This window comes from Clarias gariepinus, chromosome 2, assembly GCF_024256425.1.
Source record: "Clarias gariepinus isolate MV-2021 ecotype Netherlands chromosome 2, CGAR_prim_01v2, whole genome shotgun sequence".
Taxonomy (NCBI): domain Eukaryota; kingdom Metazoa; phylum Chordata; class Actinopteri; order Siluriformes; family Clariidae; genus Clarias; species Clarias gariepinus.
In genome coordinates this window covers 47095915-47110379 of record NC_071101.1, presented here as the reverse complement: position 1 = coordinate 47110379, position 14465 = coordinate 47095915, and the positions used below count along the sequence as shown (strand labels likewise).

General features: G+C 40.9%; 1 protein-coding gene across 3 annotated transcripts in view; it reads right to left on the bottom strand.

The window, feature by feature from the left end:
• l3mbtl3 (L3MBTL histone methyl-lysine binding protein 3) overlaps positions 1-14465 on the bottom strand; it is a 32717-nt gene that overhangs the window by 4798 nt on the left and 13454 nt on the right. For all 3 annotated transcript variants that reach the window (XM_053491049.1, XM_053491048.1, XM_053491047.1), the window contains exons 17-21: positions 12434-12577; positions 10206-10298; positions 6741-6832; positions 3131-3285; positions 1367-1429 (exon numbers count right to left, since the gene is read on the bottom strand). In XM_053491049.1, coding sequence (XP_053347024.1) covers positions 1367-1429; positions 3131-3285; positions 6741-6832; positions 10206-10298; positions 12434-12577 — 547 coding nt within the window. The remainder of the gene's footprint in view (positions 1-1366; positions 1430-3130; positions 3286-6740; positions 6833-10205; positions 10299-12433; positions 12578-14465) is intronic.

Genomic DNA, 14465 nt, shown 5'->3' with positions numbered 1-14465 from the left:
TGTACCTTACAGCACAGTGGAATGATTTTTTTCGCAAACCTATTCAGGAATCTGGGGTCAGAGTGCAGGCCCAGCACCCCGGGAGCAGATAGGGCTAAGGGCCTTGCTCAAAGGGCTCAACAGTAGCAAATTGACAGCGCTGAGGGTTGGGAGGTGGAACAGATTGAATTTGTATACTAAGGTACCACTATAGGGTTCTTCTCTATTTCATTTAATATTCTCTATAAAATATTTGTCTTATTTCTAAAGAATTCCACATAAAATCTTAAAATATACTTTTGGTTTGTTGGAAGGTCTCTGTAGCTTAAAGGCTTTCTACTTGGAAACCTAAGAAACAAAACTCAAAGAACCTCTTAGATACAGGTTCTTAGGAATTTCTAAAAGTTAGGTTAGAAATTCCTATATGGTTATCAGTTCTGTAGGGTCTATGGGGTGATTCAAGTCAAACCTGGTCCTCTGGTGATTTTCGGTAAATGAGGGTGTAAATGCGATTTGACACTTGCAGAAGACTTTAAGCTTTATGAAGTCACAGTATGGTGATGAGACCATCACTCTGAGGCACAGTAAAACATTTATATAGTGCAAACATTTTAAAGAAGGCAAAACGTCTGTGAATAACGATCCTGGCTGAGTCGTTCCTATAAACCTTCAGCGAGAAGAACACCTGATCCATGAAAACTTATGGATAACTTGTTGCCATCTTGTGAAAAAGATGCATCTGTCTGTGGAAACACAATCATTTACTAACTCCAAATGCACTAACAGGAACTCGGCTAGGAGTTATTGGCACATCCCCCTGCACAATCCCGACCTTGCTTTAAGACATGTTTACATGTTTGGGCCATTAAAATAGTTCCTAGAAGGCCAGCGTTTCAGAAATGAATAAGGCAATACTACTGAGGCTCTGGTGTACTGAGAAAACGTTTTGCCTTGATGGTGTCCAAGCACTAGTGAAACACTGTGTGCATAAGTGTAACAGGGGATTATATAGAGAAATACAGGAAGTTTTCACTCTCAGAACTGTGTTCTGTTATTTTCCACAATCAAAAGTCCCAGTTTGACTTGAACACCCCTGTACATAGAAAGTTTAAGGGCTTTCTAAGTTAATCAAGCTGTGTATTACTGCTCTCAGATGAGCAACAAAACTTGATTGAGAAACAAGTCTACTTGCCAAAACTCTATAATATTTTTTGCCAATCTTTCAAGATTCATAAATCATATCACAGATGTAAGAGGTTTTTCAACACTAATCCAGCTGGAGGATTAAGGCAGACTGTTATTTCTTCAAGGATTTCAGATTGAAGTGGAGGTCATGCTGCTTCAAGCACAGCATAATTGTGGTTCTGGGTGAAGTGCAAATCATTACCTCCTCCCTGAATGTGTGTACTTGCTCCTTACATCCCGGGAGTCCCTGAATAAACTCAGTCACCTGTGGAGTGACAAAAAAAAAGTCACAAAAGACTGCAGGTGATTATTGACAGAACATCCAGTTGGAGTTAAACTAAAAAAAAAATAATGCACTTTCATTTTTAATCAAAAGCTGTGCAGATACTGAAATGAACACCGCAGAGACTGGCAAGGCATTATGACGTTTATGGACATATGTTATAACCCTTATGTTATTAAGGGTTTGTATTGGGCACCATGCTGAGTTCAATGCCAACTTACATAAGCGTTTTAAGTTTTTATCATTAGATATATCCTTACACTTATTCACTCCCTCACTAACTAGTACTTTTAGTCAAACACTGGTACCATCAGTCAAACACTGGTACCACCAGTCAAACACTGGTACCCTCTGTCAAGCATTGGTACTGTCTGTCAAACACTGGTGCCATCAGTCAAATGCTGGTACCATCAGTTAAACACTAGTACTGTCAGTCAAACACTGGTACCCTCTGCCAAGCACTGGTACTGGCTGTCAAACACTAGTACCATCAGTCAAACACTGGTACCATCAGTCAAACACTGGTACCATCAGTCAAACACTGGAACCCTCTGTCAAGCACTGGTACTGTCAATCATACACTGGTACCATCAGTCAAACACTGGTACCATCAGTCAAACACTGGTACCCTCTGTCAAGCACTGGTACCCTCTGTCAAGCACTGGTACCCTCTGTCAAGCATTGGTACTGTCTGTCAAACACTGGTACCATCAGTCAAACACTAGTAGCATCAAACACTACAGTGCTACCATCAGTCAAACACTGGTACCATCAGTCAAACACTGGTACTGTCAGTCAAACTCTGGTACCACCTGTCAAAGACTGGTACCGTCAGACAATTTGTTATTTAAAAAAACTATAGATAGATGTAAAATTCAAGATATTTTAGGTACTTACTAAGCATGGTGCCTAATACACACACATACACACACATATATATATATATATATATATTTTTTTTTTTTTTCCTGCAGTGAGGATACTCTGGTTTCTTAGTTTCCCGAAGGGGTTCCCCTGGAAATCTTTTTAAAAGGAAAGTCCTCTGTTGAAAGGTTTAAAGGAAGTCCAGAGGCCCTTTGGGTAGTTTAAAATGTTATTGTTACTTAAAATGTTCCGCTAGGAAATTTCTCTAAAAGAGAACAGTGTTTTACCAAATAGCCTATTATTTATTATAGTATATATTATTATATATGTTTTTTCTCTTAGCTTCCTAAAAAGCTACTACATGGAGCTCTATAGAGTATGAAAGAAAAAAACCTCTGCTGTAAAGTTCCACATGTAATCCTTCAAAGATTACTGGAATCGTTTAAAGTTCTTGGCTTCCTAAATCAGTTGAAAAGGGACTTCCACCTGAGCTTCTCAAGGGTCCTCTGGTATTTAAAAGGTTTAAGTTTCCCAAAGAGGTTCTACAAGAAATTCATTCTAAACAGAGTGTTGTGCAATAGTCAAACAAATAAACTTCCAATTTATTTTGAAATAGTATCCAGTTCCTAGCCTTCTAAAGAGTGTCTACAAGGAGTCCTCTCTCTGAAATCAAAGACAAAGATTATACCACGTTGATGATCATTCTAGCGGTACTAAAAACCACAAGAGCCATTCTTCCCAGAGTTCTCAAGTACTAGAATGCTGAGATAATTAAGTATGACATGTAAGGTAAGATAGTACCCAAAGTTCCAATCTGACCTGCTCTACGCTCCAGGTGGCTACTTTGCTGGCCGTGATGCCCGCCACTGATGGTAGGAGTTTACTGTGTTGGTCCCAGCACGGAGGCATGCTGGGAGAAGGGATGGAGCATGGCATAAATACAGACTGATGAAGGGCCTGCTGCAGAGTCAGCTCTAAACACAAGAGAGAGAGAAACGTAATTTAATTAGCAATTGGTTTATTTCAGTTGTGAAATCTGATTGGAAAAGCCAAATTTGAAGCTGTAATATCCTCCAATATACTCAAACATGAACATTACACAGGAATTGTAGTCTTGTCCATGGAACACACTTATCCTCGTGCTTTACAGTACGTTGCTTAGCAATCAAAGTTTTGAACTAACAAGCTCAATAAATTTACATTGCAAATATTATTCATGCACACATTTATTATTTATTTGTCGTAGTTTAGGTTGAGATCTATACCTGCTTCTATACCTCGTACCTTCAGAGTGGAGGAGGCATCTACAACGCAAATGCAAAGAAGGCTCGAAAGCAAAAATCCATTCAATTTGAAATACATTCCTCTTTCAGTAAATCTTCTAAATCCAAGCAGGCACGTAATTGAAATGAGATCCCATAGAGAACTCGAAGCTTAAGGTTGGTCGGGTCTCTGCATTTCATTAAAATCTTCCACTCATCACCATGTCTTTAATTAGCGACAGCAGCGCTGACCCTGTCCACCGAGGACAAGCTGACAGTCCTGCTCATCACGGCTCATCACCAGCTAAGATCCACGTCTTCCAGTTGAGATTTTTTTCTCACCGTGGTATTCTCACTCCGTCTTGCAGACTCGCTAATTAATTCAGCGTTTCGAAATAGGTGCTAATGAGAACATTGAGGCGCGTGTTCCTTTAGCAGAGAAGGTGTTTTGGTGATATCACGGGAAGGGATGGAGATGTGTAGCAAAGTCGTCTGATGCACACACACTCACTCACACACACAACCTCTCAAAAACATCAAGCTGCTTTACAGGGTTTCGCGTCGCATCACGGGTCTGAGTGCCAAAGCTGTCGATCTCTGTGGCTGGATTTATGAAAGCAATTTTGTCGTGTCACTCTCGCTGTGCTCTGCTGTTCACAAAATAAAGTGGTTTATTAGCCTGACTTCAGTGACGGCTCGCTCAGTTCGAACTGAGAGCCGAGAATAAAAAGCTCTCAGTGTTACAGGCTCTGGGTCGGCACCGAACCTTAACCTTACTCTCGTCTTAATTCTGTATTAAAAGTACACTCGCACCACACACACAGCTTTACAGAGTTAAAAAAAGACTGCTTCAATAAATGTTAAATTATCAAATCGTCAAAGAAAACTCAATTAGTGACCACGTCAGTGAGCTGTTGCTATAGAAACAATAACGTTTTTGAATTATATGAAGCTGTGACATGGAGATTTTTCCCCTTAAACACAGTCTACACTTGCTTTACACTAATAATATTGACACTTCACACAGGTCAGTCATGACATGCATGTCTGGATGCCAATGTGCACCAACACACACTGCAGAGAGAAGGAATGCAGGGTGTGTGTGTGTGTGTGCGTGTGTTAAAAGGATGAATGGCGTTTGACAAATCTAAGGATACTGGTTTGGGAGAGCACTCGTCTTTTTATGCCTTTGATCCAGTCTGAGGTTCTTTGGAGTCACTGCTGTGTGATCGATCAGAGGAGTGTTTGAATGAGAGAGAGAGAGAGAGAGAAAGAGAGGGAGAGAGAGATTGGTCCAATAAATATGAAGTCAATTCTATCCACATGCATCTCTAGATTAAAGACTGATATATCTTTTGCATAAGCGAGATCCCTATAAGACTTTACGTACAACAACATACGTTCAAGTCAGATCCTTGAAAATCGGGAACTGTACACACAATCTGTACACATTACAGGAACTCGGCTGGGAGTTATTGCCATATCTCTCATACAGTCATGATCTGGCTCCAAGACTTTTCCACGTGTTTGGCAACACCATTAAAGGAGTTCCTGGGAGGCCAGCCTTTGAGACGTGAAGCAGGCAGTGTGATCATGGCTCTGGTGTACTGAGAAAACTTTGTAACCTTGCTGGTGGTGAAACGCTGGGATTGGAAAGTGCATTACGGGGGTCAAAATATGAAAAAATTGAAAATATTTACCCAAATTATGTCTCAGAAAATGAGTATATTCATGAACATTTCTTCTTGTTTAAAAAACCTTCAGTATAGTTCCGCGTAATGCGACTAGAGCGTCAAAGCCAAGGGGAAGTGTTGTGGAATGCTCACGAAGGGGGTTCTTCATGACAACACATCAGGCCATGCAGCTCACGAAACGGTGAAACCTGCAGGCGACTTGGGGAAAGTAAACAGGGTGGGTAAATTCTGCCTGATGCCCCCTTCCCCCCCCCGATCTCTCACCCAGTGACTGCATCCTTCCAGGCACTTCAAAGGTGTTCGACGTCGATGAGGTGATTACCGAGGTAGAACTTTTCCACAAGAGCCAAAAAGAGCACTCCCCACCGGATCATTCATCGTTTGGAGAAGTGTGGGCGATATCTAGAGAAGCACTAGGCTCACGACCAATTTTTGTTTTTTAATACATTATTTATTCTTAGCAATAATAACTGTTTTATGATCGCCCTTTATAATGTAACTGGGGATTATATAAAAAAATAAAGTCAGGTTTTTACTCTTATAAGCATCTTCTGTTATTCTGCACAATCCAAAGTCCCGCTTTGAAGTGTTGATGTGAAGTCAGAGGTCATCATGAGCAAAAATTGTTAATAAAGAACCGAATATAATTTACACTTAATCATCCACAACACATTTACTAACACCATGCAATTTTAATACTCGCAACTCTTTTACTTTAATATAAAAATGAAATAGCAAATCCACAACGAGGAGGACCCTGTGAGACTTTCCCACTCCGTCGGTTTAATGTCTCGTTAGTAAGCTTTGCTTGTTCCAGGAAACTGAATGTTTCAGCCTACTGTACTCTCCACTTGCTCAACCAGATTGTGCAGGGCTACAGAGGGAACGTTTTAGTTGGGAATTTAGCACGCTTTCGAGGCGCTCCGCTGCTGGGTTTTAATGAGCTGCAGTGTGGAGGTTTGAATATGATCTTCAGTCTCATTACAAGGCTCGAGTCTTAACCTCAGAGGACGAGGAGAAACACATCCATGAAGACACAGAGGAGAGGACATAAAAAGAAACAGAGCACAAAGGTTCTAACAGCACAGGCGAGTGGCGTGCCTGTTAGAACATGAAAGCATGATGGTTCAAACAAAGAAATAGTTTTTGCACGCTTCTGGTTTTCCCTGTCGATCTGTATGATGTGCTAGACCATGTAAAAAAAAATATTTAGTGCTCTCCTTCTAGCGTGTTTATCCGCCATCACACAAGCAGCTGGATGTGTCTTAAACCTAGCGAGTGTTAGTGTCACACTCCTGAATTCTAAAACAGATTTTACAATTGGAGTGTGTGATTGATGATCTGTGGTCCATAAGGAGATATTTAACATTTACAGAAAGAGTCTCCAATGTTAAGAAAGAAACAGAGATATTAATACTCTTATCAACATCACCATTGTTAATATTAGTTAGAAATCTGTCCCCTTTTTGTTACCTTTTGTCTCCGCAACAGACGACTCCTCGCTCTCCGCTTCCTCTTCCTGTGGCTTCTCCTCTACTTTTTTCACCTTACACGGCCTCCCGACCCTGACACGGGACACAGTTATTATATGAATTTAAACAATCCTTTGTTGATTTTCTATTACAAACATTCAGTATTAAACAGAAAAGACAATGATAAGATGCCCTTATTGTGCACGTCTTCCAAAAAGCCATAAACAAGAAAAATTTGTATTCGCCCTGATTAAAAGGTTACACTCGTTCCTTTAACTGCCACAGTTCATGCTGCACATCTGTTCTATCCAGCTGTGATTGATGTTAAAGCTTCGTTTTTTCTCTATAAAACTATTCCCATGTGGGGTTTTATACGTTCCTTTATATTCCGCCACGCAGTAAAACGCCAGCGCCGTGACGGACGCTAATCCTCAGCCGAAAGTAAATATTCTACAAGCGTTTATGGCCGTTTTAGGAGGAGCACATGAAGACTGTGGAATAAAGGCGAGGCACAAAGTGTCCCTTCTAAAACACCTCCGAGAGTGTTTCATCCGAAATAGAAATGAGATGGTATCGGTGAAGAGTTCGTGCATTGGGTTAAATGACCGCTTGGAGGAGGAGGTGTGTGGATGCCGGATTTAGAGGAACTTTTCAGCCTGTTCTGCTTTGACCTCTAATGTACTCTGTTAGTCATTAAGTCATGCTTTTGCTGTGCAGCTTTAGCTTTGTATGCAAACTATAGAAGATATTGGTCTTGTAAGTTGAACATGATTTCTACAAGTAATTAAAGGGCCAGCATTACTGGAAGAAGCTCATCCAGTGCCCAACAAATTCATGGATCCACAATTTCCAAAGCAGTGATGCAGACACATGGGCTAGTTGACCACTCACTCCTTCTATACCGCTTTATCTTGTATACAGGGTCGTGGTGGCCTTAGGGCACATGACAGGGTACACCCTGCATATGAGTGCCAATCCATCATAGGGGACACACACTACAAAAAATCTGGGAACGCCAATTAGCCTAATCTGCATGTCTTTGTACTGTGGACGGAAACCCGATTACCCGGTGGAAACCCACCCAGCACGTGGAGAACCTGCAAACTCCATGCAAACAGACCAAAGGTGGGACTCTGGAGATGCAGGGCGACAGCGCTAACCACTTAGCCCACCGTGCCGCTGCTAGCTGACCACTACGAATATATATTTGAGTAGAAGTGGCGATTCCCTAGGGCCAATGATCCTCAAGTAATATGTACAGTATATACAAGTTAGCATAACAGTCAGGAAGTGGGAGAATTCCAACTTCAAATACTCAACACCAATGTGGTTAGGTAACGCAACATCACACAGAAATGTAGTAAAGTAAAAGTACAGATACATGCTGTAAAATGTAGTGGGGTACAAGTGAAAAGTATCTTCTAATAAAACTATTGAAGTTAAGTATGGATACCTAAAATACCTTAAGTAGGGTAATGAAGTAAACGTACTCAGTTACCTCCCACGTCTGAGCATGAGCAGACCCCGTCACTGATTCGCTGGAATTGTGTTGTGTGTCTGCAACACTGTTTTACAAGGCAGACTTAGCAAACTTTGAGGAGAGTGTCACTAAATTAATGAAGCTCATTGAATTAGAATCGCTGACCTCTTCTTTAATGTAGAACACTGTATTCATGCTACACCTTGTCTTTGAAACTCTCAAGGAAGAAACATTCCTGTTGACTTTCCGTACTCTTCCCTCAAAAGCCTTTAGAGTATGCTACACTGACTACGATTACCTGAGGTGGGTAGTAACGAGGTACATTTACTCCGTTACATTTACTTGTGTAACTTTTTGAAAAAAAAAAAAGTACTTTTATGAGTTGTTTTACTGCACCATACTTTTTACTTTTACTTTTTAGTAGATTTGTGAAGAAGAAACGCTACTCTAACTCATTCAGCTACACTCGACTCGCTACTTTTTTAACCATTTATTCTACACATTAGATATTCTTTATTTTTGTTAGAGAAATGCAGCCGGTGGATCTACCACGTGACTGTTTCAGCGATCAGACGTAGCAACAATAATCACTTGACTTCTTTTGACCAATCAATAACCACATGTGGTCAAATGACCGAGCCGTGAATGAGCCGTGGTAGACAGCGAAGGAAACATGTCGCAGTTAGTTTAGCTGTTTTATTCAATGTTAAAAAAATATAATTAGCAAATGAGCTAGAGGCTAAAAAAATATAAGTTTCTTACATTATTGTACACATCTTTTAATGTTATTTTGTATATGCTGAGCCATTTGTAGGGCAACTCAATATACTGTACAGTATATCCTACACTGGAAATAGTTTACACTGTTCAAACATACATATGATACCTACAGTAGGTAGTTGTTTTAAAAGTTTTATGCATTAGGACATTTGTGTTTCTTATTCCTTTATTTTGCTATTTTGTAAAGATATTAATTTTATTTGTTTATTTTATTAAAATTTATTTTATTTTTTTTGGAATTTGTATATTATTTCATCATTTTGTTTGGCTGCTTACATAATTTCTAAAAAAAAGAAAAATAAATCGGACATTATGATGAAACAGTTCTCAGTCTTTGAGTATCTTTTCACCAAATACCTTTTATTTCTACTTGAGTAATATTATTAGAAGTACGGCTACTCTTACTTGAGTACATTTTTTTGGCTACTCTACCCACCTCTGACCAACCTCAATCTGATACAACCTCAATCACCAAACACATAGTGAAATGAAACAAAAATAACTTCTTATTGTGCTGAAACAAATCGATGTGAGTAACTGCACCAATCGTGCTGGGTCTGTTTTTCCTCCCCCACTGTCAGACTGTGAATCCTCCCAATCACCCCGTCAGCCAGATACGATGATGCATTATCAGGAAAGCTCTGAGTCATACACACACACACACACACACACTCGCACACACCAGCAGGCATTACGAACCGAGCCGTGATTCATAGAGTTCGAAGAGGTCCACTGGACGCCAACTGGAATTACAAACCAATCTGCGATAAGGAGCTCTGGAGATGCCTGAGGCGACAATATTATAATCCAATCTCTGTTTCACGGGTACCTGATACACCCGAGCTGCACAGCATGCTCCATAAGGGCGCGTGTTTGCAGTAATATCCAGCATTAGCTCCAGGAAGGCATTGATTAGTTTTCTCTGACAGCAGGTTTGACAGTAGTGCAGGTTTATATTAAGATGCGTGTTCTAATACATTATCGTTTCTATAGTAATAGTTTATTCACAAGGGCACCTTAACACAATAACAGATTTAAAAAGGCTTTGTCCATATGTATGTAATACACAATTACATCGAGACCTGTCCTGAATCAGAAATGTATTAATCACTGATTCAAATAATCCTGACCGGAAAGATTAAGCGACAGATGGTTGAATGTCAATGTGTGTAAATGTTAATTAAACAGCTTAAAGCTGGCCTTTACCTTCGCTTCGACTCCGTGCCGACCGGCCTCAGAGGCGGCGTTTCCATGGCAATGGTTGCCGTGTTGGCCTTGTCCGGGTGACAGACAGGTTTACTGAGTAAAAGGAAGAAAGCAAGTGACAAATCAATGTGTGTCTTGTGACTCCTTCTGTTCATCCATCATTAGGAAGAGACAGAAGGATGGACACACACACACACACACACACACACAGTGGCAAGGGTGGAAATGTGTGGCACTGAGATACAGGAAGACATTTAGGTGCAAGCTTGTGTCTCATAAAGCTGCGACACTTGTGACACTTGTACATGTCAAGACTTTTAAAGGAGTTGTGGCCTGGGTGGTCTGTGTTCCTCTTAATACTATTAAAGAAAGTGTGGCCTGGGTATTTGTCGAGATTACAAAAGACGGAGTAGTCTGGGTCAATCTCGAGAATATTAAAGGAAGTGTGGCCTGTGTCCCTCTCAAGACTGTTAAAGAAGGTGGCCTGTTAACCTGTCCAGATAAGGAGGTTTGGCCTGTGTCCTTCTCAGGAATATTAGTGTAGATGTGGCCTGTGTCCCTTTAAGGACTATTGAAGCAGCTGTGGCCTGTGTCCCTTTGAGGACTATTGAAGCAGCTGTGGCCTGTGTCCATTTGAGGACTATTGAAGCAGCTGTTGCCTGTGTCCCTTTGAGGACTATCGAAGAAGCTGTGGCCTGTGTCCCTTTGAGGACTATAGAAGAAGCTGTGGCCTGTGTCCCTTTGAGGACTATTGAAGAAGCTGTGGCCTGTGTCCCTTTGAGGACTATAGAAGAAGCTGTGGCCTGTGTCCCTTTGAGGACTATTGAAGAAGCTGTGGCCTGTGTCCCTTTGAGTACTATTGAAGAAGCTGTGGCCTGTGTCCCTTTGAGGACTATTAAAGAAGCTGTGGCCTGTGTCCCTTTGAGGACTATAGAAGAAGCTGTGGCCTGTGTCCCTTTGAGGACTATTGAAGAAGCTGTGGCCTGTGTCCCTTTGAGGACTATTAAAGAAGCTGTGACCTGTGCCCCTCTTAAGACCATATCTTAGGAGGCGAGGTTTGCGTACCTGACAAGTGTACTTACGGTAAGGATGCATGGCTTATGTTGCTTTTATGCAACAAAGCATGGTGTATAGTCTGGTCTCTTTACCTGTGTGGCCTGTGTGTCTGTCAGTCACAGCGTACATAGCCTGGTTTATATCACTGTCCGAACCGCTGAATGAGCCGCTCCAGGTGAACTGTGTACCTGTCAGCCTTAGTACGCGTGGTGTCTGAGTTCCTTCATATCTGTCTGAGATCCTTAAAGAACATCTTTCACTGGCAGTTATTTTTCACACCAGCACTGCAGGTGCTACTGCTTATGCATTAGGAAAGAAAATATTGTAGAGGTTGAAAGCTGACGAGCAGAGTTGCCAGACAAACAGCAAATTGGCAGCTCTCATTGCCTGTGAGCACAGTTCTCTAATGTGGTGCCAGAAAAGGACATCTTGGACTCGTTTTTTATACACTTAGAGATGTTTACTTTACACAACGCTGACATAAAAATGACACTGGCAGGGTTCCAGGTACCGTACGAATCAGCGTGGTACAACAACTGGGGTCGAGGTTTTTCCAAAAGCTTTTTCACTCAGATAAAAGATAAACCGAATGTCTTTTCCATCTCGAACAGGCTGATCTGAGATCCTAATCCCAGCATGGTTTTCATTCAACAAGCTGAAACTGCACAATACCACTAAAAAAATACAGAGAAGTAAAAAGGGTGATGGAAACAGATGGTTAGTGTGTTCTACTCTCTTTGATAAAAGGTTCCTCTGCGGTTCTTTGGACTCTTAGAAAGTTGTTAAAAATTCCGAATTCCCCTGTAAAAGAGAAACCAGCTGTCGGGGGATTTTATATACAAGAGACAAATGAAACCTCCTGTAAATGAAGCCTTTTCTTTTAATAACATAGCACCCAGAAGCAGTTCTGTGTTTGTCTCAGGATTTTTTTTATGCAGAACCCTGCAGCATAATAAGCGAATACCCTTAACAGTGTAAAGCACCCTTGGTGGAGACACAATAACACAAAAGAAAGAAAGGTACTGTGTACAGACATTAATATACTGCAAAGCCTGCTATACTGCAATAACTACCACAGATAATCAGATTACAAAAGCATCAGTTTTTCAATTTTCTGATTTTCACGCTTTAATTAGCGACTTGTTAAAGTCTAGAGATGGTGAAATACTCACTTGTGAATTTGTGCTTGTGCATCAGGGCTCGGTTCTGCCCGATGTAGACAACCCACTCCAAAACCCGGCATCTCCCCACTTAGCCGGTCCGGCAACACTGAGTCCCTCTTCATGTTGATCTCAGAGTATGGACAACCCATGGCACTGAAAAGAAACACACACACACCATTTATTTAATCTTTCAACAGTTACAGTCACTATAATTGCCAGAGGTCTTCAGAAGTAAGAAGGTTCTGGAAAAGATTTCAAACATAATTGTTTCCACAGATTGCATCAGATTGCTGTTACTTGCTATCGAACATTGGACTTCTTTCTTCAGTGGATAAACTAAAAATTAAGCATTGCCCAAATTATGAAAAATTTATTGAAACTGGACCTATTATCCAAAATTCACTTTTTAGTCCTGTTTAGACATCTAAAGTGTGCATGTACAACCAATAAACATGAGGGGAAAATTGTTGTTGTTTTTGTATTGGCCAAAGAATAAAAACGCCAGTTTATCCCCAAATTTTGAACTCATATAACAAAAGCCCCTCCCCCAGCTCAATATTTACCTCCCCCCAGTTTTGCTTAACTCTGCCCAGGTGTCATTCTCCAAGCAAAATTTTAAGCAGCTACATCAGTAAATAAGGCTTACCGCTCACCTTCAGCTCTAAGTTGTGTGACATATTTTTATATCAGTAAACATTGAGGATTTCATTGTGAATTAATGCTCTTATTTAGCCCATAGTGCAAATACCAGATTTTCAACAAGCCACAGGAATCACTGAGCAATGACTCCAGACTCCTGGTGTTCCTGGTGTTTCTGGTGAAATCTGCATATTCCTTTAAAACCTCCATGAAGGCTCATCTAAGAGCAGATGGACAAAAAACTCTCATAGCACAAATATATCAACCTCAATATACCTGTCTTAATGTGATTTCTTTTGCGGCACAGGTACTCGGGAGGACCGTAAGGTGAGAAAGGCCTTAAGCGGTGTCAGAGCTAGATAGTGGCTCCAACATATCAGTCAGCTGTTAGAGTAGTGCAGGTTTAAGCTTTTGCAGAGGGCCCAGAATTTACCCTTGAGGTATACCTAAAGGTACAAAGGCTAATATTTAATGGGTAATCTGAGAGTCATCAGTGGTGGAACTGGCTGTAGAACTATCTAGGAACTTGTATTGTTTATTTGGATCTTTGTAAACAAGTTGTTAAGTGTCACCTGCAGGGCCCATGTTCTTAATTTTTTGCCTTCTGCAATTTCGATCAGGATAAATAAAGTATTTGGCTCTCAATGTGTCTTTTACACATATTTACTGTATCTGTGAGGATTTTCCTCTGGGTTCTAGAGTTTTCTCCCATCTCCTAAGTACAAGCTGGTAGAAATGCTGGTGAAGCTATACTGGCTTTTGTTGTAAAAGGACTATACTGGGTGTGTAAACGGGTGTGTTTTCACCTCGCACCACACCCCTGAGGAGGATAAAGTGCTTACAGAGTGGCGAATGCTGTAATAAATTTAATAAATAGAGCAAAACGTACGTTTAACGTATGATAAAACCAAAAATCAGTGCTAAAATAAATACACCATCATTCTTTTAAGGAATGAAAAGCCTTCATGGTGGGGTGCTCTTAAAATCTTCCTGATGCCTTACTCGTTTCAGGGCTTAATCCTCCCATTGTGATGGGAACGCAAGTTCGCATTATGTGTTTCCAAACCAGAGCTGGGACTGGACCCACACCCCGGGGAGGATTGTATTCTAGGATCCCTGTGTGCCTGAAATGAAAGACAAGCCTATTTTTATTTCCTTATTATTTATAAAAATGGAAGGGTATCTCCTTAGCTGAGTGTATTAGCATACAAATAAGATCCGGCAGGGAAGCGAGACCAGTTTCTCCAGAAGAAGGAGTGATTGGGGTACGGACAGATGGAACACATTTCACAACAGAACACACACTCTTTATTTCTTATCTTATGAAAAACAATCTTCTCTGGTTTCTGTGGTCCTGCTCCTGTTTCCAGCCGACACAAAGCTAATCTCTGATAGAGGGTGT